Genomic DNA, 22,734 nt, shown 5'->3' on the forward strand with positions numbered 1-22,734 from the left:
TTTACAGCATGCAAAGGTCTATGGTGCTGAAACGGTGTGGATAAATTAGGGACCAATTTGGAAAATGTGTCCCCCTGTTCATAATTTCTAATGGCAGGCCTGCATTAAGGTTACATAATGGAGCGTTATTATATTAAAGGTGCTCTAAGCGATGTTGGGTGAGGGCACTTCTTGTTGACGTTTGAAGTATTTTCAATATAACGAGGGTAGCTCGCCCCTCCCTCCTCCTCATCCCGTCCCCTCCCCCTCCCTTCCGTGCTTCCGCGCACTAATCCCCCAACCCCCACCCCCAAATCCTTCTTGTCGGTTATTGGCCGGAACGCTAGAAGACTGTTTGTTATGTTTGGTGGTGCAGGTTGGCCAGTTTGTTTTTGTTGGGGTTTGTGGAGCCCGGGCTGATGTTTTTACAGTGTATTCAGGGGACAGGCAGCTAGCGGATAGTGAGGAGATGTTTTTTATAGTGTGTTCAGGGGACAGGCAGCTAGCAGATAGTGAGGAGATGTTTTTTACAGTGTGTTCAGGGGACAGGCAGCTAGCAGATAGTGAGGAGATGTTTTTTACAGTGTGTTCAGGGGACAGGCAGCTAGCGGATAGTGAGGAGATGTTTTTTACAGTGTGTTCAGGGGACAGGCAGCTAGCAGATAGTGAGGAGATGTTTTTACAGTGTATTCAGGGGACAGGCAGCTAGCAGATAGTAAGGAGATGTTTTTTACAGTGTGTTCAGGGGACAGGCAGCTAGCGGATAGTGAGGAGATGTTTGCTGTATGTGACAAAAAATGTTGTAGCCTAAAAAATGTGTGACATCGCTTAGAGTACCATTAATATCCACCTTGGAGTGGCTACCATGCTTGACACCAACCAATTGATTTTGATATTTAATATATCAACAATCTTTACATTTGACTTTTTTTCAATTTCAAAGGCATTTATTATTTTTACATCACACTTATATCCTTGCAGTGTATGAAACAGCATTTAAACCATCATCACAAGCTTTTTTGATGGCTAGGTAAATATGTCTCAGGTGTGTGGGGTCTCACTGAGAAAAGCTGGACTCATGACCTCAGTATTTATGAAATCCAGGTTACGGCCCTGGCTGCCCTTTATTTATATTTGTCTGATAGAACAGCAGTACTTATGATGAAGATAATTTCAATTCACTGGCCCATTCGTCAACAAAAATAATTAGGTGGAGCAGTAGTGATTCAAATAACCGCCCCTGTGTAGTCATATGAGTCACCTTTATGTTGAAATCTATTGCTTCTGGAAAACATTGTGTGAGACATTGTGATCTGCAAGGCATATCTTGTTCTTTTCAGATTACATGTTACTTCACAACACAGTGCATCACAGACCACCTCTGCATTATGCAAAAGCTACAAGTATTCAACTTATCTTCCTTCAGACATGAATAAACGTAGTCACTATTGCCTTAGAGAAGTTCTTAACAGTCATGACTGACATAATCCTATTCACTACACTAACTAAGTTAGAACCAAGTTAATGAAGTAATGGCTCCAGATCAAAGCACCTGTCAATATGCAGGAACCTCAAGTTTACTCAGAAGTTCAGCCAGTAGCAATAACGTTTGTGATTATTTGTGTTGATTCTGAGAAAAATCAGTCAGCTCTTTTGTTTTGGGTGTGAGCATCCAAGCAAATCTCTCTCTCTCTCTCTCTCTCTCTCTCGCTCTCTCTCTCTCTCTCTCTCTCTCTCTCTCTCTCTCGCTCTCTCTCTCCTTTATATGCTGTGGGATTCCCCCCTCTTCCTCTCCTCTGTGCCTCAATAGCGCGACCCATAGTGCGAAAGCCTCATTTTCTCCGTTTTCTTTCACGATGGCATTCTTCAAATATCTTCGCTCTGTTAAGAATGAGCTTATCCTCTTCTCAGCTCCATTTCTTCTTCTTCCACTGCCTTTAGTGATCGGGACATCGGTAAGTCACTGATTGAATGAATTAAATTAAGATTAATTTAGATGAAAAAAATTGCCGCAAAATAGCCGTAAGCCTACACTTTAAATATTTTTTAAAAGTTAGTTTAATTAGGGAAACATTTTACTTTGTGTGCATGCAGTTTTAACACAGTAAGCTAATTAACTGCCTACATTCAGCGCGTAAAACGCTACTGTTGCGTAAAAATGCCGTTTCAATGAATGATTCTGATTTGCACTCATTCTCTCTTGCACCTGTTGATGAGGCTCACGAGTGAACAGCGCACTTTAAGCAAATTGCATGTCTAGTGTTGCCTGAGGCTGGAGCGCTCTGAAGCCTTGTTATTTTAACTCCTTTTTGTTAACATGAAGGGCCATGTCCAGCGTGGGAACACGAAGTCAAAGGGCTCAGTCTGCGTTGCTACCGCTACATGTGACATGGAGGCATGCATAAAGACTGCAAGCATGTTATGATAGACATATACTTCAATGCAAAGCAGCCATGAACAATGGCAAAGAGCAGAGGAGGGTGACAGAGGATGAGGTCTCAAACTGATAGAAGACGAAGGTTAGGAATATTTGGCTGCAAAAACTGAAGACAATTTTTTTTATCAATCTAAAAGCAGTATGATGTACGTAAATGTACACACCGGTGACCAAAAAACAATAGAACAACAAGCACACACACACACACACACACACACACACACACACACACACACACACACACACACACACACACTTATCTTTACCCTTTGAACCATCATAATGTCCAATTTTGAATTATGTGATACTCAGTGATCACAGAAACAGTCGTGTGTGTGTGTGTGTGTGTGTGTGTGTGTGTGTGTGTGTGTGTGTGTGTGTGTGTGTGTGTGTGTGTGCACATTTGCTGTATGTTTTAAACTTTTTTTACATGTTTTTATGCAGGAGGCAGAATGTGCCTATGTGATAGCCCTGATGGCGGTTTACTGGTGCACAGAGGTGCTACCACTGGCTGTAACAGCTCTGCTCCCAACCCTCCTATTTCCCGCGTTTGGCATCATGAAATCCAAAGATGTAAGTAAAATAACTGCAGCAGTGTGTAGAATTTGCTCAGCAGGGATGAATGTCTGTTCACACACATCGTACTCTGTATGACACAGGTGTGTATGCAGTACCTGAAGGACACAAACCTGTTGTTTGTGGGGGGATTGATGGTTGCAGTAGCCGTGGAGCACTGGAATCTGCACAAGCGCATCGCCTTGAGAGTGCTGCTCTTTGTTGGTGTGCGTCCAGCGCTGTGAGTGGCTCAGATGCACACCCCCACAGCAGATTCTCTGTTTGGCTTCTCATCTTTCAGACCTACATTTCCAAAGCATATCTATTTAGATAGCAACCTGATATAGATAAGGAAACTATGTGAAGTTGTCTATTGCTATCATAAAATTATTTTTTCCTCTCTCTTTATTGATGATTGTTGTAAAACATTTTGGGCCCCCAATCCAATCCAATTCCACTAAAAGTTTTTTTTTTTTATCTACCTGGCAGTTTGATGTTGGGTTTCATGGGTGTGACAGCCTTTTTGTCCATGTGGATCAGTAACACGGCTACCACAGCCATGATGGTGCCTATTGTCCAAGCAGTGCTGCAGCAGCTTAACGACAGTGAGGCAGAGATACCTCAGATCCTCAGCTCAGAGGAGCAGCTCCAGACATCAGAGCCTGACAGCAAGCAGCTTCCACAGACAGAGAAAAAGAGTGAAGGACAAGGTAAGCCACGGTCATTTTCAAAAACGGTGTAGCCAAAAAAATGTACAGTATCATAGACTTTTTTTTCTGCCAATAAAAACTACGTTGCTAGTAGCTCTTTTCATCTTTGCTCTTTGTTTAAAGGCCCAGTGGTGGTGACTTTCTTGGATGCCACAGTGGAGGCTGCCATGCATAAGGATGCAGCAGAAAAGCAGAGAATGTGTAAAGGGATGACCCTGTGTGTTTGTTACGCTGCCAGCATTGGAGGCACCGCCACGCTGACAGGAACCGGTCCCAATCTGGTGCTCAAGGGCCAGATGAACCAGTGAGTGTTTTCTCAAAGCTTTCTTTAGTCATTCTCTATTACTTTCAATCTTGTTCAATGCAATGTTATATTTTCTTTTGTTGTTTCCCCTTAGACTCTTTCCTCAAAACGGAGATGTGATTAACTTTGCCTCCTGGTTCGGCTTTGCCTTCCCTAACATGATCCTCATGCTCACACTGGCCTGGCTTTGGCTGCAGTTTGTCTTCATGGGATTCAAGTGAGTTTGGTGATGGGTAAAGCTTAATTACAGTGACAGAGACTTGAATCCACATCAAGAAACTTTTACTGCATCAGGAGTGTGATTAAGTATAAAGGTGACACAAAGGTTTTTTTCCCCCACCATTGTGTGACCCCTCTAGCTTTAAGAAGACGTGGGGCTGTGGTGCTGTGAAGACAGAGAAGGAGATTGCTGCCTATAATGTGATCCGTGAAGAGCATCGCCGGCTGGGGTCCATGTCCTTTGGAGAGATAAGTGTCCTAGGTCTCTTCATTCTGCTGGTGGTGATGTGGTTCACAAGGGACCCAGGCTTTGTTGGCGGCTGGGCGACAGATATCTTCAACTCCGAAGCAGAGTTTGTATAAAATAATACACTTTATCGTCACTCATACAGTAATCTAGTTTAGGAGTATTACTTATTTGCTTTGAGGACACTTTCATATATCTAAGTTTGTTCATTCTCTCATCACTCCACTTCTCAGGTATGTGACAGATGCCACAGTGGCAATCTTCATAGCCGTCCTTCTCTTTGTTCTGCCCTCTAAACCCCCACAATTCTGCTCCTGGAGGACTCAAAGTTTTGACCCAGGTGAGCTGGCAGAATTATGGAAAAATGTAGATTACATCTCATACAGTTATATCCAAGTTTTGAGAGCTGGAGACTGTGCAATGATGCAATACTTACATTGAATTTATTGGATGTGTAGCACCCCATCAGATTGCTGGCCCAACTTCACCTCTGCTCACCTGGAAAGTTGCCCAAAAGAAGTTACCATGGGGCATTGTGCTTCTTCTTGGCGGAGGTTTTGCTCTGGCCAAGGGCAGTGAAGTAAGTGGCAGTGAAATCGGGCCAAAAGCTTAAACACAATATGGCAAGACTAATAATATCTCAGGTGGGGGAAGTGCGGTGGTGGCTTCATTGTTGGCTGTGTTTAAAGTTCATGAAATGAAACTCTTTTTATACTATTTAATGTCAAGACTTTTTTTTTCATTCAATGTATTTACATTCTTTAATTACCTCTCTGTATAGCATTTTTTATTGTTGTTTCGCCTTTCACACACTGGATTCAAATTGCTTTCCTATGCACAAGGGATTCACAAGAAACAGCACAGCATGTAACCCAGCGTTACGTTTAAAAAGAAATCAAAATCAGCCTCATTGTTTGCGGCTTATTTTTCTAATGCCGTATCATTTAGTTACAGCTTGGCAAACCGAACATTTCCTACTGCTGCTAGATCAAACGTTCCCCTCAATGTGTTGCTTTTGTTGTATTTATTTTGCATATTTATGCTGCAAATACACCTGAGTAAGATTTCAGAGGATGCTGTCCTTTATGATGCACAAAGCTGAATTAGAGTAAACTCACAGTAAATGAGCAAACGTTGACTCAGCTGTATAGATAATTACTGTTTTCATTTCCAGAAAAGACTCTAACCCTGTATATGTTTATGTCATATATATCTAGCCTGGTCCTACCAGACTCTCATACATTTCATTTGTACAGAGAGGAAAATGAAAATTGAGCAGAAGTACGTAGGAGGGTGGAGCCAGGCTAATATATATCTATCTCTCTTTAGGAATCAGGACTCTCAAAGTGGATGGGAGATCAAATGACTCCCCTGCAAAACATCCCTCCCTGGGCAATTGCTATCATCTTATGCCTGCTGATTGCTACCTTCACCGAGTGCACCAGTAATGTGGCCACTGCAACTCTCTTCCTACCTGTCTTAGCCTCAATGGTAAGTTCTCGGAGAGAGACAGAGAAAGTATAATGTGTGAACAAAGCAGAAGCAGGGACAGGATCTCAGACTGCAGGAGACAGATCATTATGTTTGGCAGCTGTGGTTCAGTAAGGTGAAGTGCTACATAGTGTAATTTCTTTTGAACTGATTTCCCCAATTGGAGTCCAGCATTGAAATTACTCTCAGTGGGAGCCGGCCTATTTTCCCCTGTTTGGTTACCCATCGATTTGGTCATTCAGGCTGAATGTGTTTGGTCCCCTTCCCCGGGCCCCTCCTACCATTTATAACCTGCCAAACACACCAATTCAGCCCAGCGCCTTGTAATGCTGCCCACCCCGCTGCTGCTGAAGAATGGCATCACTGTGCCCGCTAGTCGAGCACTCCAGAGAACGCCAAGGCTGGGTTGCGAAAGACAATGCCAAGCAGGGGTATTCAGATAGATATTTATTGAGTGTGAAGCAAAGTGGGTGCACAGTGGTGTCCAACGCTCGTGTGAAAATAGAGATAGGAAGAAAAGAGCATCTGAACAGTCATATGCAGTTGAAAGTGAGGAGATGAAACCGCAATGGCTTGTGGTATGTCACTTTATGTCATCCTGTCAAGAGAATCTTTCTTATTTGAATTAAACACAAACCATCAGACAAGACAAAACACTGTCATCGTGGTGACCTGATATGCAGCCTATAGTTTAAAGAAGACTAACTATAAACTACGTTTTTTCACCCCTTGTTTATTTTGAGAACCAGAAATTACTGTGCACTTGTAAGCTACTGTGCTGCAGGATATGTAATTCAGACGCAAATTCCACAGAGTAAAGTTTTCTGCATCTCAGTAGTCTGCCATTATCGCTACATATGTAGAGCGCTTTTCATTTCAGATATCATGACTCAGCCCAGCGCTTGCAGGAATTACATCTTAATTACACCCACCTAATGAGAGTTCTCACTCTGCACAGAATTGCACACTTTTCACTCTGACATATGAGTCAGTGATTATGGTTGCAGATGGAGGATTGGTGGATTTTGTGATGAAGGCTCTGTTCATCCCTGTCTCTGACTGTTGAAGCTTTCTGTGTGATTATTGCAGTCTCAGTCCATTGGAATCAATCCACTGTACGTCATGGTGCCTTGTACTCTGAGTGCCTCTTTTGCCTTCATGCTGCCTGTTGCTACGCCTCCAAACGCTATAGTCTTCTCTTATGGATACCTCAAGGTTGCTGACATGGTGAGTATGGCAGCGGTTGGTTGTGTTTGTTCAGTAAATTACATGTTGAACATGCAAAGTTGTCAGGGTTAGGGCCACTGTTACACTGTAAGGATAGCTGAGTTTCTGTGTTCATAGTCACTTGCAGTTGTGATCTGAAACGGTTAAAAGAATAACTAGTTTGGGATATCTGCTTATTTGCTTTCTTTCCAAGAGTCAGCTGAGATGATCGATAACGTTTCAAGATGTGAAAATTTGAGCATTCTATGTTGCTGTGCCCCAAACAGCCAATGTACTGGCTGTCTACGTTATATTACATAACGCTGAAAACAGAGGCACCAACTATGTGTATGAGAGTGTGCCTGTGTGTTTGTGTCGCAGCTCATGCTCTGACTGATCGATGAACTCACCAGGGACTTTTTGGTTATTTCCATCTGGTCTCCCTCCTTTTTCCTCTCATTAGTATGTGTCTGTAAAGCAGATTCATAAGCCCTAGAATAAGAACATTTTTTGTTAAAGCTGAAACAATGTCAACTCGCGAGGACACGTCTCGTCCATTTGTGATGTCTAATCAAGCCTCTTTTGACTTTATGCAATCACTTTGCTTTCTGTCCAAACACACCTTTATGTCGTTATGGTAAATATGGATTAGTTTAACTTACTTCACTTGTGAGAATAAGAAATAGTCTAGCACATAAGTTCCAGATTTTTTATACAGATAATTGATGAGATACAGCATGTTAGTGAGATTTAGAGGTGCTGGTAGGTGGATTCTGTCACCTTTACACAAAGCAAGCTGTTTCCCCCTGCTTCCAGTCTTTATGCTAAGCTATGCTAACCAGCTGCTGGCTGTAGCTTCATTTTTAATGGAAAGACATAAGAGTGGTATCAATCTTCTCATCTAATTCTCAGCAAGAAAGCAAACAAGCATATTTCCCAAAATGTCTAACTATTGCTTTAATACCACTACGTATTCTTCTTCTCCATCAGGCCAGGACAGGAATAGTCATGAACATTATTGGCATCCTTTGTATTACACTGGCCATCAACAGCTGGGGCAAGGCCATGTTTGACCTGGACTCATTCCCCGCCTGGGCCAACGTCACTGGGGTGTGAGCCTGGTTCTGCCATAGAAGATCCACGCACACCCTGCCCTCTGTATCCACAGGTGCTAGACAAAGACCTCTGGTCACAGCGACAGCACATGACCACACGGTGGACCGCATGCGTCCGATTGCTGTTAGAATACACCGCCCTCAAGGCTTGTTTTCTTTGACACCTGAGTCTTGCTTGTGAAAGAAAGTGGTGGTGAATATGATTGGGAATGGAAGAAGAGTTGGTTGAAGAATGCAATTAAAACCGTTTTTTCATTTATGTTGTATCAAAATGAAGTTACACTTTAAAGAAAGAGCCCTTACGCTCACACACATCACATAAATCCTACTGTCAGTATTTATATTCTCACATAGAGAGATTTTATAATCAATTAACCAATTAATACCAAGTCTAGAAACACTGTTCAATTCTCTTTTTTATCACAAGAAATGGAAGGGCTATTCATAAGGTGAAAGTTATTAGAAATGTTTTACATAGTCACGTGTAGCCACATCTAAATAGCAATAAGCCATATGATATAATATAAGAACGTAACTTTGCACATTTTCGCTAGTACTGCAATTAAGTACAATTTTGAGGTACTTTATTAAAGGATTTACATTTTTTGCCGCTTCTGCTTTTACTTTACTACATTTCAGAGGGGAATATTGTCCTTTTTTACTCTACTAAATTTATCTTACAGCTTTAGTTAGCCCACTAGTACCTATCAATATTAAGATAATATGAAAGTACAATGCTAAAAAACGTACATACAAATGAGCCCCATCTCAACCAGATACAACATTAAAATTTCACTTATGTGTCAATACATTAGTCATAATAATCCAATAACATTACATTTACTATAACACTGACAAGGGCAATCCAGCTGCCTAATGAATACTTTGACTATTGATACATTTTGGGTCAAAATCTGTACTTTTCCTTAAGTGAAATATTGAATGCAAGACTGATCGACTATTTTTACATTGTGGGGTTGCTACTACTACTAGTACTAGTTTACTAAGTTAAAAAAGTCTTCCACTACTGCTATCAAGCAGTGAATGTTTTGCAAGCACATCTCTCTAAATAGATAATAGGTAACAAGCGCTGTTGGTTAGGTTTGCCATTTTGGTATTTATAGATAATGGGCTAATATGTACAGTATAGCAGAGACTTGACAATAAGTAAACATGTACTTTTGACCATCAGGATGTATGGTGGTTTGTCATGGTTCCAGCATCAGCTGAACTTTGAAATGTGTCATCACTACAATGCAACGAAACCTATATGTGCCTTGAACAAACACACTGACCTATTGTACTGTAAACACATTTTCAATATTTTGATCGATACAGTATATGCTGGCATTGGTAAATGTCTCACTGCAATAATGAATTCTGTATTAATTTCAATGAAGTGTTTTTCACGAAGCGATGCATAATTTTTTTTCTCTTCAATTTCAAGACTTTTGTACTGGAAATTATGAATAAAGTATTTTGTGGCCAACGGGCTGAAGTAAACAATATGGCATTGGTTTGTGACAAACTATTAAAATAAAATACATGAGTTTCAATATAGTGAGTTTTGATGTTTCTTTCTTGTTGCATTGCTTCTACAAACGTGGTTTAATAACACTGGATGAGCACAACGTACTGACTAATTCATTCGTTTTCCATACACAGTGTAATTTAACGATCAAGGCGTGATATAGTCACACAATATTTTTCAATTCTACAAAAACACGATTTAAAATGTAAGATACTAATTTCACAGCAAGCTCTTAACAGTGTTCACTAATGGCTTTTAAACAAGTAAGAGGCTTTAATAAAGCAGGTGGAAATAATGTTCAGTCTTAGCTGTAAGAAGCGCATTGTCATCCCATAATGTCATTCAAAACAAAATAATCCCACTTTCATCACCAGTCGGCTCTTTCTCAACTTTACATGACAATTATTTGTGTTTTAAAGTGCACACGTTTCTCTGCCACTTGCTTAGTGACCTCTTGTCTCGTGCGTAAAGCTGATATAATCCTGTAAACACAGTGTGCAAAGCCACAGTAATCTTGGACTAAAAGGCCACACCTAATGTACGTAAGCAGGAGCTCTGTGTCATTGTCCTGTTGCCGAGACACTGCATGAGTCAAGGGTCAAGGCAATCATATTGTCCAGTGTTGTCTTGCGTCATAAACATTATGAGCTCAAAGAAGATATTTCACATGTCTCCATTTAAAGACCTCAGAGCACTTTATTACAACCCTATCCCAAAGGGGATCTATTGCCATGATGAGAACGATGTTTTACAGCAAGACAAAAGATCATCCATCATATGGCTCAACATATTTGGCAGCACCAAACCATGTCAGTGGTATCGTGTGACAGAGGAAAACATGTTACACTTCAGCAAACGTAGCAGGGAGAAATAAATGAAAGGATCACAACAACGCTTTGACCTCAGTTCTGTTGGACAATTAAAAGACAGTTAGACGGTTTGAAAGTGACTAATAAGCGGTTGGGTGCATGAAGCAGTTCAGATCACTATGATCTTGGCTCCCACTGGGGGGAACAAGCTTATGTAATTACAGTGCATTTCTCTCCCTTTGCTGCCTCTCAGCCACCCACTCATCATTCAATTGAAACACATCCTCACGTATCATAGCCTCCATTATTGGCTATATATACATGTAAGGCTTCAGTAGAGAAACTGAACAGTACAAGTCTTATTGCTGGGGTTTCATGCACACACACAAGACCTCGGGTAACCCCAAAAACACATTCCTATTAACTTGCTAGGCCTACTTGTTGCAGAGTAAGCAAGTAGAAAGATTAATAAGTTACTACCATACTGTTGTTTGGGATTCAAGATCATTTTCCAGGCACACAAGAGGTCAAAAAGCATGTTTTGTGACTCGTCCACCTGTTGCATTTGAGAGTATTTTGTGGATGGGAAGGCTCTTTAAACCACATTGGCCTTCCACCTTTTCTCTATCACTTACACATGAGGACAATATGTAGCCTGTTTGATAAAATCGATCCTTCCTTGCACATAAAGACTTGTGTGTAGAGATGGTTTCAGTTAGCAACGTATCCAATTTAGCTGTGGACAAGAGCCAGGCTAAAAGCTTAAAGACTCAGAGAAATACAGAGGGTCTTTCTTTGAACTTTTTAGGTCAAAGTACATTCATACAGACCACGCTGGCTAAACTAATAACGCCTTTACAATCATCTAGTAAAATGTAGTTTTAGAATCCTCATTATTTCTGTTGATATTGTGCTTACATGGTGCATATTCCTGAATTAATTTGTTGCGTCAAATTACTGTAAAACAGCACAAACATGGAGCCATATCATATTCCAGCATTGGAAGGAATACTAGGAGTTGTGTCTCATTTTTAGCTGGGGCCCCTTAGCAGGTTAAACTGGCCATGCATATCAATTTTTTTTCATGCTTATTAGATCATTCAGTGACCAGTCAGGACGCCTGTAGATTGGTGGCCCTGCCATCGAGGAGGACTGCTCTCATTACATAATCTTACAGAGTCGCTTCATGTTTACTGGTTTACTGATTCTTGCCAGAAAATGCACCCAGAACCCTTAACCTTAGGGAACATTCTCATTCTCACACAAGACTTGTTTTGCAAATACCACACATGTGCTCCAAAACAAGGTGAAGGATGACTCATTGGACTATTTGACCACAGTTCATGTGTTCTTTTCACCGCTTTACTCCCAAAAATTGCATTTTTTTTGGTGTAATAAGAGGCTAAAGCAGTGCAACCCTACTATTGTGTCCCTCTCTCTGAAGTTCTCAATAGACTGTTTTGATGAAACTGCCTGCTCACTGTGCCACGACATGAGATTTACAGTCAGCTGATTCAAAGTTTCCTCTCTGTTTTTCCTCTTGCATGTCAAAACACAGCACATTTTGGTGACCGAATAGCTTGCGCTTCCATCCCAAATTGTCTCGATGTGATGTCTTTGCTTCAGACCTACAGGAACAGCCTGGTGCTGAGATTGTTTGATGTAACACCTGTTGCAGGTCTTTGTGATTGTGTTCATGCACTGGTGGCCAGAATAAATAACCAGCCACCACATGACTTCTTGGTAAAGTTACATAATTTGTTATTGAGATTACACCTGTGTGAATCCAACCTCCTTCAACATACTTTGTTTCCATACATTTACATTACCTGAGTAAGTTGGTGGATAAAGATTTGGACTTGTACTTATCTTACATAGGAGAGTTCTAAAAACCTTAAAAAAACAATATTTTAAAGATTCAAAATAACATTTACATGTATTCATTTGGCAGTGGCTTATTCTACTTTACAGTTGATCTCCCCTTAATTAGCCTGATTCCAAACCCCCCCTGAAATTAGACTTAATGGCATAGGAGCATTGTATTCATTGGATTCTACTTTTTGAGATGACACCTTAATTTCTGACTGCTAATATAATTAAACGGAAAGGAAAACAACCTTGTTCTCAATACCACTTATTTCTCAATTTACGGGTACATTAAGGGACTACTGATCATTGCAAAAAGTAATTGAATTTGTCTATAATTAAAGAAATCAACTTTCTTAATTAATTTACAAAAAAATGTATTGTTAACTGAAGTACAATTTCAGGTAATCATGTAGGGGCTATTTAATGGACCTTTTTTTATATGGGTCTAATAATTACTCATTGTTAACCTTGTAAATCATTAACAAAGGGTATACAAACCATGAATTACTTAATAATAAATTTAACTTTAAAAAAAGTTATTTAAGCTATGACATTTTTAATGAATAAAACGCTAACTAATTATTTAATAATAATGTCATAAAAACAATGAATTAATCAAATATAATGACATTTAGAGAAACATGTATTAGTGTAGATCAAACCATCTCTTCAGTATAAAGGTTAAGTGTTTAATAATTGATGTTATTTCCTTTGTAATATAAATATAGAGATCTTGAAATGCACTGATATACAGTATGATATGTGTTGCATAATGGCTCCATCTGGTGGTACAATGAAGCACTAACGACAAAGTCTCAGAACTACAGGGATTATTGAATGCATGATCCAGTTTCGTCGTTGTGTGGGATGAACGGCAGAGATTTCTATGGACCCATTTTAAATAAAAATAGTGTAAATAATAAATAATGTTAGAATAAAAAATATTGCAGGCAAATTCAAGTCATTGTCATTATACTTGCGTTCAGTGAATAGTCATTTCAAGATAGTATACAGCCTGCTAAAAGCAGCCTATTATAATACAAAATAAATAGGCTAAATGCAGCTCAATTTCAGATTCTAAAACATTTAATCATTTTTTCTGGGGTTTTTTTTGTTTTGTTTTGAGGCAGTAAGCTACTTTGGTTTCACTGTTCGCTTAGTAGGCCTATTTCCATTATACTCTCTGCTTTTTCAGCAATGTCTCCTGATCTATGGCACATGACCAAACATGATCAAATGTGGCTGCGATGTCTTTGACTAATGACCCGATCAAACAAAGGAAGGTAGCCTACTCGCGGTCTTGGCGAAGCTGAAAGTTCATAGATCTGTTGTCAGGTTTGAGCTTGGATATTGAATGGTCCAGAAACCACATGTTATGGTTTGAGGCCGCTAAACGACTCACAGGAAGTGACCAACAATGTCACTGACTTTCACGTGACTCATATGAGTTTACAACATAAGACAGGTTTACAACAGCTTGCATCATCGCACACTGACAGAGAATCTCTCCCAGCCACACACAGAGGTGAATAGAGCAATAACTGTACTTACTGAATCATGGCGAGCAGCACACAGAGTGCCCCTCTTTCTTCATGGAGTGAATGTTTGCTATTAAAGCAGATCTGCATGTTGGTACCTGTTGGTTTCAAGACAGAAATAGACTGGCCGGACCAGTGGTGCGTAGCCTGTATTTAAATGTACTGTCAGTGTCTAATCATTGCTGATCGAAATAATGATGGAAATGAAACAATAATACTTTTTTAAATGTTTTTTTATTGGACTGTTATTAATTAAGCTTGTACCATTTAGTGTACATGCCAAGTTGAAGTACAAAAATAGGCCCACACTACTAATTACCGTTTTAGCCTATTATATTATTATGATCAATATCTTACCAGCTACTTTTTCTCATCAGATGATTGCCCAGCTCATGGTGTATACAGTGGGTTTTGTCAGTACTGTACTGACAAAAGTACTGTTTTCTGTGGCCATCTGGGGAGGACAGAGCTGGCAGGGGTGGCTTTGGCCATATCAGTAAGTGCAGGATAGTACTGTTCTTACAGTATAAGTTAAACCAATAAAGCGACAGAACATAATCCACTAATGTTTGTCTTATACCCTCAGGTTATTAATGTGACAGGCATATCTATTGGAGCTGGTTTGGCTTCAGCCTGTGATACTCTGATTTCTCAGGTATGAGCCTGTCATATACCTACGTATATATGTACATGTGTGTATGTTTGCGGGTGTACACATGCATGTGTATATATGTGGTCAGGGATAAGTGTATTGCATATTGATGTGATTTTACATATATTCTTGTAATGGAATGTCTGTGATAAAATGGGTATGTATTGTGGGTCTAGTGTTGACCCCAAGAAGAGTAGCTGACTGCTATGGCATCAGCTAAAGGGGATCCTTTTAACAAACAATAAACAATATACTATTTTTCAAAAGGTATAAAAAAAAGTATTGAAAAACATAAGACAATACTTTCTGGTTTTAGACCTTTGGGGGCGGTAACCTCCTGGAAGTTGGGGTCATTCTGCAGCGGGCAATCTTCATTTTGTTACTGGCGTGTTTCACCTATTGGGCGATCCTCGTTAACACTGAGTCCATTCTGTTGGCTGTCAGACAGGAGCCAGAGGTGGCCATTTAAGCTATGTCAAAAGTCAGGTCTTCTTCTGCTTAATCAATGTATTTATACTTAAAATAAAGTGTCTTTTTGTAGTTGATATTGATGAGAAATCGCTCTCTAGGTTGTCTCAGATATATGTGAATATCTTTATGCCAGCACTTCCTGTGAGTATTTCAAACCTCTCAGTATGCAATATGCAGTATCACAGTGCATGCTGGGATAGGGTGCTCTGAGTAGGAATACGCAGTTCCAAAAACAAAAAGTGATATATTGATGTCTGTTGTGTTCAAAAGTAATTTTCTTTGTTGTTCTGTCTAGGCTACATTCATGTATTCATTAGAAACAGGATATCTGCAAAACCAGGTGAGTCCATTATTATTCAGCATCAACTCACTCTCTGATGAGCTGAAATAAAGATGGGACAGGTTCATTATTTGAAATATGTTATGTATCCTGTGGTTTGCTTCCTGCTATCCACCAAAGGATAAAAGTTCAGTAAAGGGTAGGGCTGTAGGGCTGTCAACATTAACGTGTTAATCGCGATGCGATTAAGGGCAGAGCATAACGCGTTAATTTTTTTTAATCGCATTAATCGCATGCCGCCATTTATTAATTTATTTTACACTTCACTCGGCTTCGCGTCATGCCTAACAACGCCCCTTAACTGTTCTAAAATCACTAGAATCTAGCTAGGCTACTATTTTGACCCTTTGCTGCACCTTTACTTAACATCAAGCTGCCACTTCCTCCTAACACATCCTGCTGCTGCAGGCTGCAGCATGATGGAGAAACACAGCAGCAATAACTCTGAATGGAGCTTTTTATTTTCCAAAACTCCCGGATGGCTCGTAGACAAGTCTAAACCATATGCACGTTGTGTAAAGCTGAATTAAAATATCACCAAAGCACGTCAAGCTTGAGCTACCAGCTACGGAGCTAAGCATAGCTAGGCTAGCGGGCCCAGGCAAAGCAGTATTTTGGAGAGTGCTACTAGTCGCCGACCTGTGGATGGAACCAAATCCCAAAAAATTACTACAGCTCTTGCGAAATGGTTGGCAACTAACTGCAGACCTGTCAGCATTGTAGAGGACTCGGGTCTTAAAGACGTACTATGGTTGGCATGTTCTGAATTGTGCAATAATGACAGATTCACAATTTTTTTTTGTTTACAGTAAATAAATAATAAACAAATACAAATCTTAAAGTCAAGTTCATAAAGCAACTTTCTTTGCATTCATTTGATTCCCAATCAAGATACACTAGTAAGAACTGCTTTCCATTAATATGCACTTAAAAACAGTTCTGAAATGCAAAATAATAGAATTTTAATTATGTGATAAAACATGCGATTAATCGGGATTAACTATAGAAATGAGAAAAAAATTATCGTTTGACAGCCCTAGTAAAATGATATCTGTCATACTTCTATTTGTTTGGTTTCAGTGTCGCTCCAGATCTGCATAATGATGTGACATTAGAGACATCCGAATTTAGACTGCAATAAGGAACTTTTTCATGTCAAAGACCCTAAAATGAATGTGTATGAAACCACAAACCTCCAATTGGACCAAATGTTTTGATTTGTGTTTGTTCGTTAGGTAAACCAATTAGTGTGCAAAACACATGCACATCTTTCTTGTCCAGGTACTGAGTAACTGTACAGTAAATTCTGCATCCCAAGGACTCAACAGCACGATAGAATGGTCCCTTTATATTTTTATTTTATTTTATTATATTTAGAAAAAAAGTATAAAGGCTCTTTACCAGGTTCAGAGGTATCTATTAAATCATACGTCTTTTGTCTGTTGATGCGAGGATAGTCTGGATCGACGAATTTACCAGATAGTTCGACGCCCCCTGAAGTTCTGCCGGATGTCCCTCACCTTTACATTTCAGGGAATGATTGTAAAGATTTACAAAGAATATATTTACGGCATTTTTTATGGATAAAATACACACGGAGATACACTGGTAAAAGCTAATTTATATAGCTCACATTACTGTATTGTGTGAACAGTTAACTTCATTTAATATTGTATGTGGCGTTTTCTTTTGCAGGGTGCAAATGTTCCATAAAAACAATTTCCTTCCGGAGGCTATTTTACACAGCCACCATCTTTGTAATCGGAGCTTAGTGCCGCCCAAGACGATTGTGATTGGTTTAAAGAAATGCAAACAACCCAGAGTTTTTTTTTTTTCGGTGTATGTGTGGAGAGGCCAGACCTTCCTCCGCAGCACTGTGGAGGAAGGTCTGGCAGCGCGAGACTGGTGGGAGGGTGACAGTGGTGGAAAACCCATAAAAGCTCCTGTAGTCATCTTTGGGTTCTCACTGTTTCTAATAAGAATAATATGTGGCTCTTCTCTTTTAGGGCATCATATGGCCGGTGGTAATCACAGGCGTTGTGGTCAATCTTCTTAATGCTCTCATCAACTACATCTTCCTTAATGTATTAAATCTGGGAGTAGCATAAGTATTACTTATTGACTCTGTCAGTAACATCACTATTGCTCACAGCATCTATAACAAAGTACTCTTTATAGAGGTTCTGCTGTTGCCAACACCATTTCCCAGTTCTCCATGGCTGGAATTCTTTATGGTTATATCATGTGGAAAGGTCTTCATAAGGCCACCTGGGGAGGTGAGTACAACATTTGCATCTACCCTGAATTCAATCTGAGGCTCTAAGTTTTCCCTCAAGCAGGTGTTAATGAGCTATGTCAGTGATGAAGAAAGCTCAGAGTGGGGAGTGTGGTTTTAATAATGCAGTTTGAGAAGATTAAAGTTTTGTATTAACACATGCATAAGTATTATAGTTCAGTATGTAGTGCTCTCACTACTTAGTTATTTCTAGTAATGCTGTCAGAAGCTATGTCGTTGGAAAACAAACATCTAGTTAATTGTCTTTAAGGCATTTTAAGAAAACTTAATACCCATCTTCATCTTCAAGGCATCTTTAAATCTGATTCTTGAGACAAAGACACTGACCTAATCTGACCATATTTCATATGTTTTAGTAATAGAATGATTTGTTGATTGATTCAGGCTGGTCTAAAGAGTGCCTGCAGGACTGGGGCTCGTAGATCCACTTGGCCATCCCCAGCATGGCCATGATGTGTGTTGAGTGGTGGATGTATGAGATTGGAGGCTTTCTGGCAGGTAAAGTCACAGGCCACGTTGTGGTTTCAAAGCATGTGTGTGAAGTAAAGTTGGTCTGAAATGTAACTGCTGTGTGTCATTGACAGGTCTAATAAGTGAGGTGGAGCTCGGAGCTCAATCAATTGTATACGAACTGGCAAATGTTGCATACATGGTAATCTTTCCTCCACCAAATACTGAATGTACATTAGATTGTTATTGTGTGAAAGGAATCCAACAGCATGTTTAATGTACTATTTTTGTTTGTTTGTTTCAGTATAGCAGGCAATGTAAGAGTTGGAAATGCCTTGGGAGCTGGAGACACAGAGCAGGCCAAGAGCTCTGCTAAACTTACAATGTTCTGTGCAGGTTAGTTTGCTCTGAAACACTATTTCTATGCAATACGTTAATGTCTTATCAAAATAACGTACTATTTGAAGTTAAGATACTAAGAGAATAATTGTTATATAATGAAACACATTTAGAGCAGGAGTAGCTTTGAGCTTACAGTTTTTTACGATCGCTATGGCACTTTTTTCAATACTTTTAACAACTTTCCTAAACTCTTAACACAGTTAGCACAACATCCGTCTGTGTAGGCTATTCAATTAACACATTTCTTGTTGCTTTGACACAAAATGCATACAGTTAACACACATTTTAAATGCTTGAACTTCTTTTACACACAAGCTCCACCAAGACCAAAACAATGGATCTTTACTGACCAATTTACAAATGCTTTCACACTGTATGTCAGAACAGATAACATCATGTTCTTAACCTAACTTAAAGGCTAAAGTCAAAGTGAACAGCTGATCGTAGTGTAAATTGAAACACAAATATATCCCCTGCATTTTATACATGCATTTATTGAGAAACAGCTGATTGAAGTTATGTAAATAGATCGATCACAGCTGATTCCCATCTAGGAAACACACTCAGGTGTTGAGGTTCTTTCAATCGCATGATCATATGGTAGTACATACACGAGGACTTATTTGAACAATATACTGTAAATGAACACAGAAAATAAGAAAAATGCCTTCACGAGGGAGAGGAAGAGGAGTACCAGGACAATTCTGTCTCTGTCTCCTTTTTTTCATAAACCATACATTCTATAAAGCTACTCTGAGATGGGTCATTTTTTGTATTGAATCTCTGCAGCAAAAGAAACAAAACGGTGGCTGGGTAGTAGGTAGAGCAGGCGCACATATACTTGGAGGTTTATGCCTCGACGCAAATCCGACTATTTCCTAACCCTAAAGCCCAAAAAATAATCTTTAAAAAAAAAATAAAATATGCATGCATTTACTAAACCCAAAAAAACAAAAATGTAGAGAGGCTTCAAGAGAAACTGCAATCCAAAACACAATCTATGATCGATACAATATACTATTGTCTATTGTATAAAGGCAGACCTGACACATTTAAAATAATGCAGTTTCTGTAATTCCATGGGATGTTAGTGTTTTGTATGACATTGTTCTATGATTGACTAAATGTTCCTGTTGGGAGAGAACATGTGTCAGTGTTTTGGAAGAATTATTTGACTTAGACACATGATTGCATTGTTTTGGTAAACACAGTGTATCGTGGTAGTGTATTATTGTATTTTGAAAATCAGTGTTGGAGTTTAGTTTACAATGTGTGATTTTGAGCATGAAATTAACTGTTTTGCCAATCGTGTGTTGTAGGTGTGTTGGTGCGTTAAGAGTTTAGGAAAGTTGTTAAAAGTATTGAAAAAATTGTCATAACGATCGTGAAAAACTGTAAACAACCAGAAAAGCTCCAGGAGATCTACTCATTAACAGTAGGAGACTGTGGCTGTCCTACGTGTTACATAAGTCAGTGGGTTTACAGAAAAGTAATTCATCACCTTTTGAATGGTGCAACTGATGGGAAATTAAGTCTGTTCCTCTTCACGACAGGGTCAGTCTCTGTATGTTTGTCAGTTCTCATTGGGAGCCTGAAGGACCATATCTCTTATGTTTTTACATATGATGAGTGAGTATATTACGCATTTTTGCAACCATAACTGTATTCATTACCTTTGTACAAAACGCTGTGTGTGTGTGTGTGTGTGTGTGTGTGTGTGTGTGTGTGTGTGTGTGTGTGTGTGTGTGTGTGTGTGTGTGTGTGATTGTGTGTGATTGTGTGGTGTGTGTTTGTGTGTGTTATGTTAACACATACAGAGTCAGTGTCAAGACTGGGAGAGATAACCAGTCTCTCAAATGACCTTTCACCATTATTTATTGCCTACCCAGAAAAACTGTGTTTACATATTCTTTTAAATATTAACTTGAGTTAGGCGTTACGCTCAGCAATTTACTGATTAATCTATGGTCAGTGATACTAGAATGATACAACGTGTCACAGTGCTTAAATATGACACACAAATCTCATGATAATGTCATTTTTCACCAACATTGTATATTTTGAATATGTCTTCTTTCAGACAAATCAGGCAAAGGGTTGCTGATGTTATAGCTTTATATGCGCCATTCGTCCTCCTAGATGCAATTTCAGTAAGTATCTCTGAAATTCACGTCCAAACAACATCTCATGATGTACCCATTTACATGTACTATCACATTTGCAACACACATGCTTTTTTTGAAAAGTCTAACCACATCGTTATTCTGTTTGCGTGACTAGGCAGCCTCGGGAGGCATTATAAAAGGAGAGGGTAAACAGAAGTTTGGGGCTGTTTGCAACATTTTGGGATATTATGGTGTGGGTTTTCCCATTGGAGTGTCATTGATGTTTGCAGCCAAATTAGGAATCAAGGGTAAGATTTACAACATGTTGTTTAGCCTTCAGCTGTTTTTCTGCGCCATTGCTGCCTGACTGGTCATTTTTAAGTTGTGTTCCCAGTGTCTTTCTGTATTTAGAGATCCACCTACTCTTTAAGCTAAAGATGTATTAAAATTCTTTATTTCCTTCAGGTCTGTGGATAGGCTTGTTTACCTGTGCGTCTCTGCAGTGCACATTCCTGATTTTCTATCTGGTAAGAATGAACTGGAAGAAAGCTACAGACAACGTTAGTATTCATAGGTTAATCTTCCCATTCTTAATGGCCTAAGGCTACTTCTTTATGAATAAATGTTCACACATTGTTTTTGTTCCAGGCTCAAATCAGAGCCGGAGTGTGTGGGAGCTCCACAGACCCAAGTAAGCATTTAAAGCATTTTATATTGCTAAAGGAAAAAAAAACATCTATCCTGTTCAGAAATGATAACTTCTTCCCCAGGTGCCAGTTTAGACTGTAGGAAATGTTGGTACATAGTGGTACACTGATATTGCTTAAAGTGTTGCATGAAGCACATTTTAAGTCTGTGCAACAGCTCAGTGCTGTCCATCTGTCTACTGTTTTTTTGTTGTATTTATTCATTGATTCATTGTTTGAACTAGAAATCAAAGTGAAAATATTTAGTTTACCATGATATAAAAAAGAGAAAAGCAGCTAAATGTCACATTTAAGAAGCTGCAATGCGCAGATGTTTTGGGATTTGTGCTTGATCAAATACTTTAAACGCTTGCTCGATTGTCACAACAGTTGGCAATTAATTTTATGTTAATCGATTAATTAATCATTTGTTTCAGTGCTAGTTAGATCACTAATCAGCAGCTAGCTGGCTAGAAGCTGAATTTACCTCAGATTCCTACATATTAAATATATTTTATTTGTTTTAGCCATACTGCTGTCATCTCTGAGGTAGTCACAGGAACGTTGAGTAACTAACAAAAACATTAATTCTTGCTAACAATCATTAGCATAAGCTGTGTAGTTGATATGAGCAAGCTAAGTTCTGGTTTCACTTTGGCTTTGATGCATAAAACGGAAAATAAACCCACAGAAAATGTTAGGAATGGAATAAATATAGTGCAATGTGAATAAATTATGTTTTGACAAACATGTCAGATATAATCTTGTAATTCTAGCAATTTCAATGTTCAGTGAAAAAACATTACAGTCACATTTGTATATCCAGGTCCCCAGGGAGATGATCCAGAGAACTTTCAGGAAGAAACCGACACCATGGACCTGGTTGACACTGATGCAGGACCAGCAGTTCAAACAGTGGTGGTGGAGCTCTCTCACAGGACTCTGGTTCTGTGTAGAGGCCTTGCTTTGGCTGTCATGCTATTCATCCTGGCTGCTGGAATCATTATAAACCTGCTGATCACTAACTTGGGGACATGATCATGAGCAGCGGTTATTGCATTCAGTGAAGCAACTCCTTAGGCACCAGTGCACAATATGCACTGCAGTATGTCAAAGCAGGACCTGCAGACGAAAGGCAAAGGTGCAGATGGTCAGAAAATACACCCAGCACAGAAAGGGAAACGGTGTATGATCATTGAATTAATCTCATTAATATTACTCTCAAACTATTAATTCATGAGCGTTTCACAGCCAATCTGCCAGTTTTCGGCTCTCGGCCCAGTCTGTCAAAGAGAATGAGTCGAATTAAAGACAACCTTTTT

At 39.4% G+C, this 22,734-nt stretch overlaps 1 protein-coding gene and 1 pseudogene across 1 annotated transcript; both read left to right on the forward strand.

Annotated features, from left to right (window-relative positions):
- Positions 1-1,674: 1,674 nt before the first annotated feature.
- On the forward strand, positions 1,675-9,819 carry LOC144514107 (Na(+)/citrate cotransporter-like). Its single transcript, XM_078245301.1, has 12 exons — positions 1,675-1,934; positions 2,861-2,989; positions 3,076-3,212; positions 3,461-3,681; positions 3,805-3,985; positions 4,080-4,202; positions 4,345-4,557; positions 4,685-4,791; positions 4,910-5,031; positions 5,781-5,942; positions 7,032-7,169; positions 8,139-9,819. Exons 1-12 carry the CDS (start codon positions 1,836-1,838, stop codon positions 8,262-8,264), a joined length of 1,758 nt encoding a protein of 585 aa, XP_078101427.1. The 5' UTR covers positions 1,675-1,835; the 3' UTR covers positions 8,265-9,819.
- Positions 9,820-14,029: 4,210 nt separating this feature from the next.
- On the forward strand, positions 14,030-22,722 carry LOC144512274 (multidrug and toxin extrusion protein 1-like; annotated as a pseudogene).
- The last annotated feature ends 12 nt before the right edge of the window (positions 22,723-22,734 follow it).

The sequence above is a fragment of the Sander vitreus genome, chromosome 3 (assembly GCF_031162955.1).
Source record: "Sander vitreus isolate 19-12246 chromosome 3, sanVit1, whole genome shotgun sequence".
NCBI classification, from domain to species: Eukaryota; Metazoa; Chordata; class Actinopteri; order Perciformes; family Percidae; genus Sander; species Sander vitreus.

Excerpts from the sequence above, each read along its gene's own strand:
- LOC144514107 (XM_078245301.1), top strand. The coding sequence starts at position 1,836 with ATGGCATTCTTCAAATATCTTCGCTCTGTTAAGAATGAGCTTATCCTC. Across the intron at positions 4,203-4,344 it reads TTTGTCTTCATGGGATTCAA|CTTTAAGAAGACGTGGGGCT; the intron begins GTGAGTTTGGTG and ends TGACCCCTCTAG. Across the intron at positions 4,558-4,684 it reads ATCTTCAACTCCGAAGCAGA|GTATGTGACAGATGCCACAG; the intron begins GTTTGTATAAAA and ends TCCACTTCTCAG.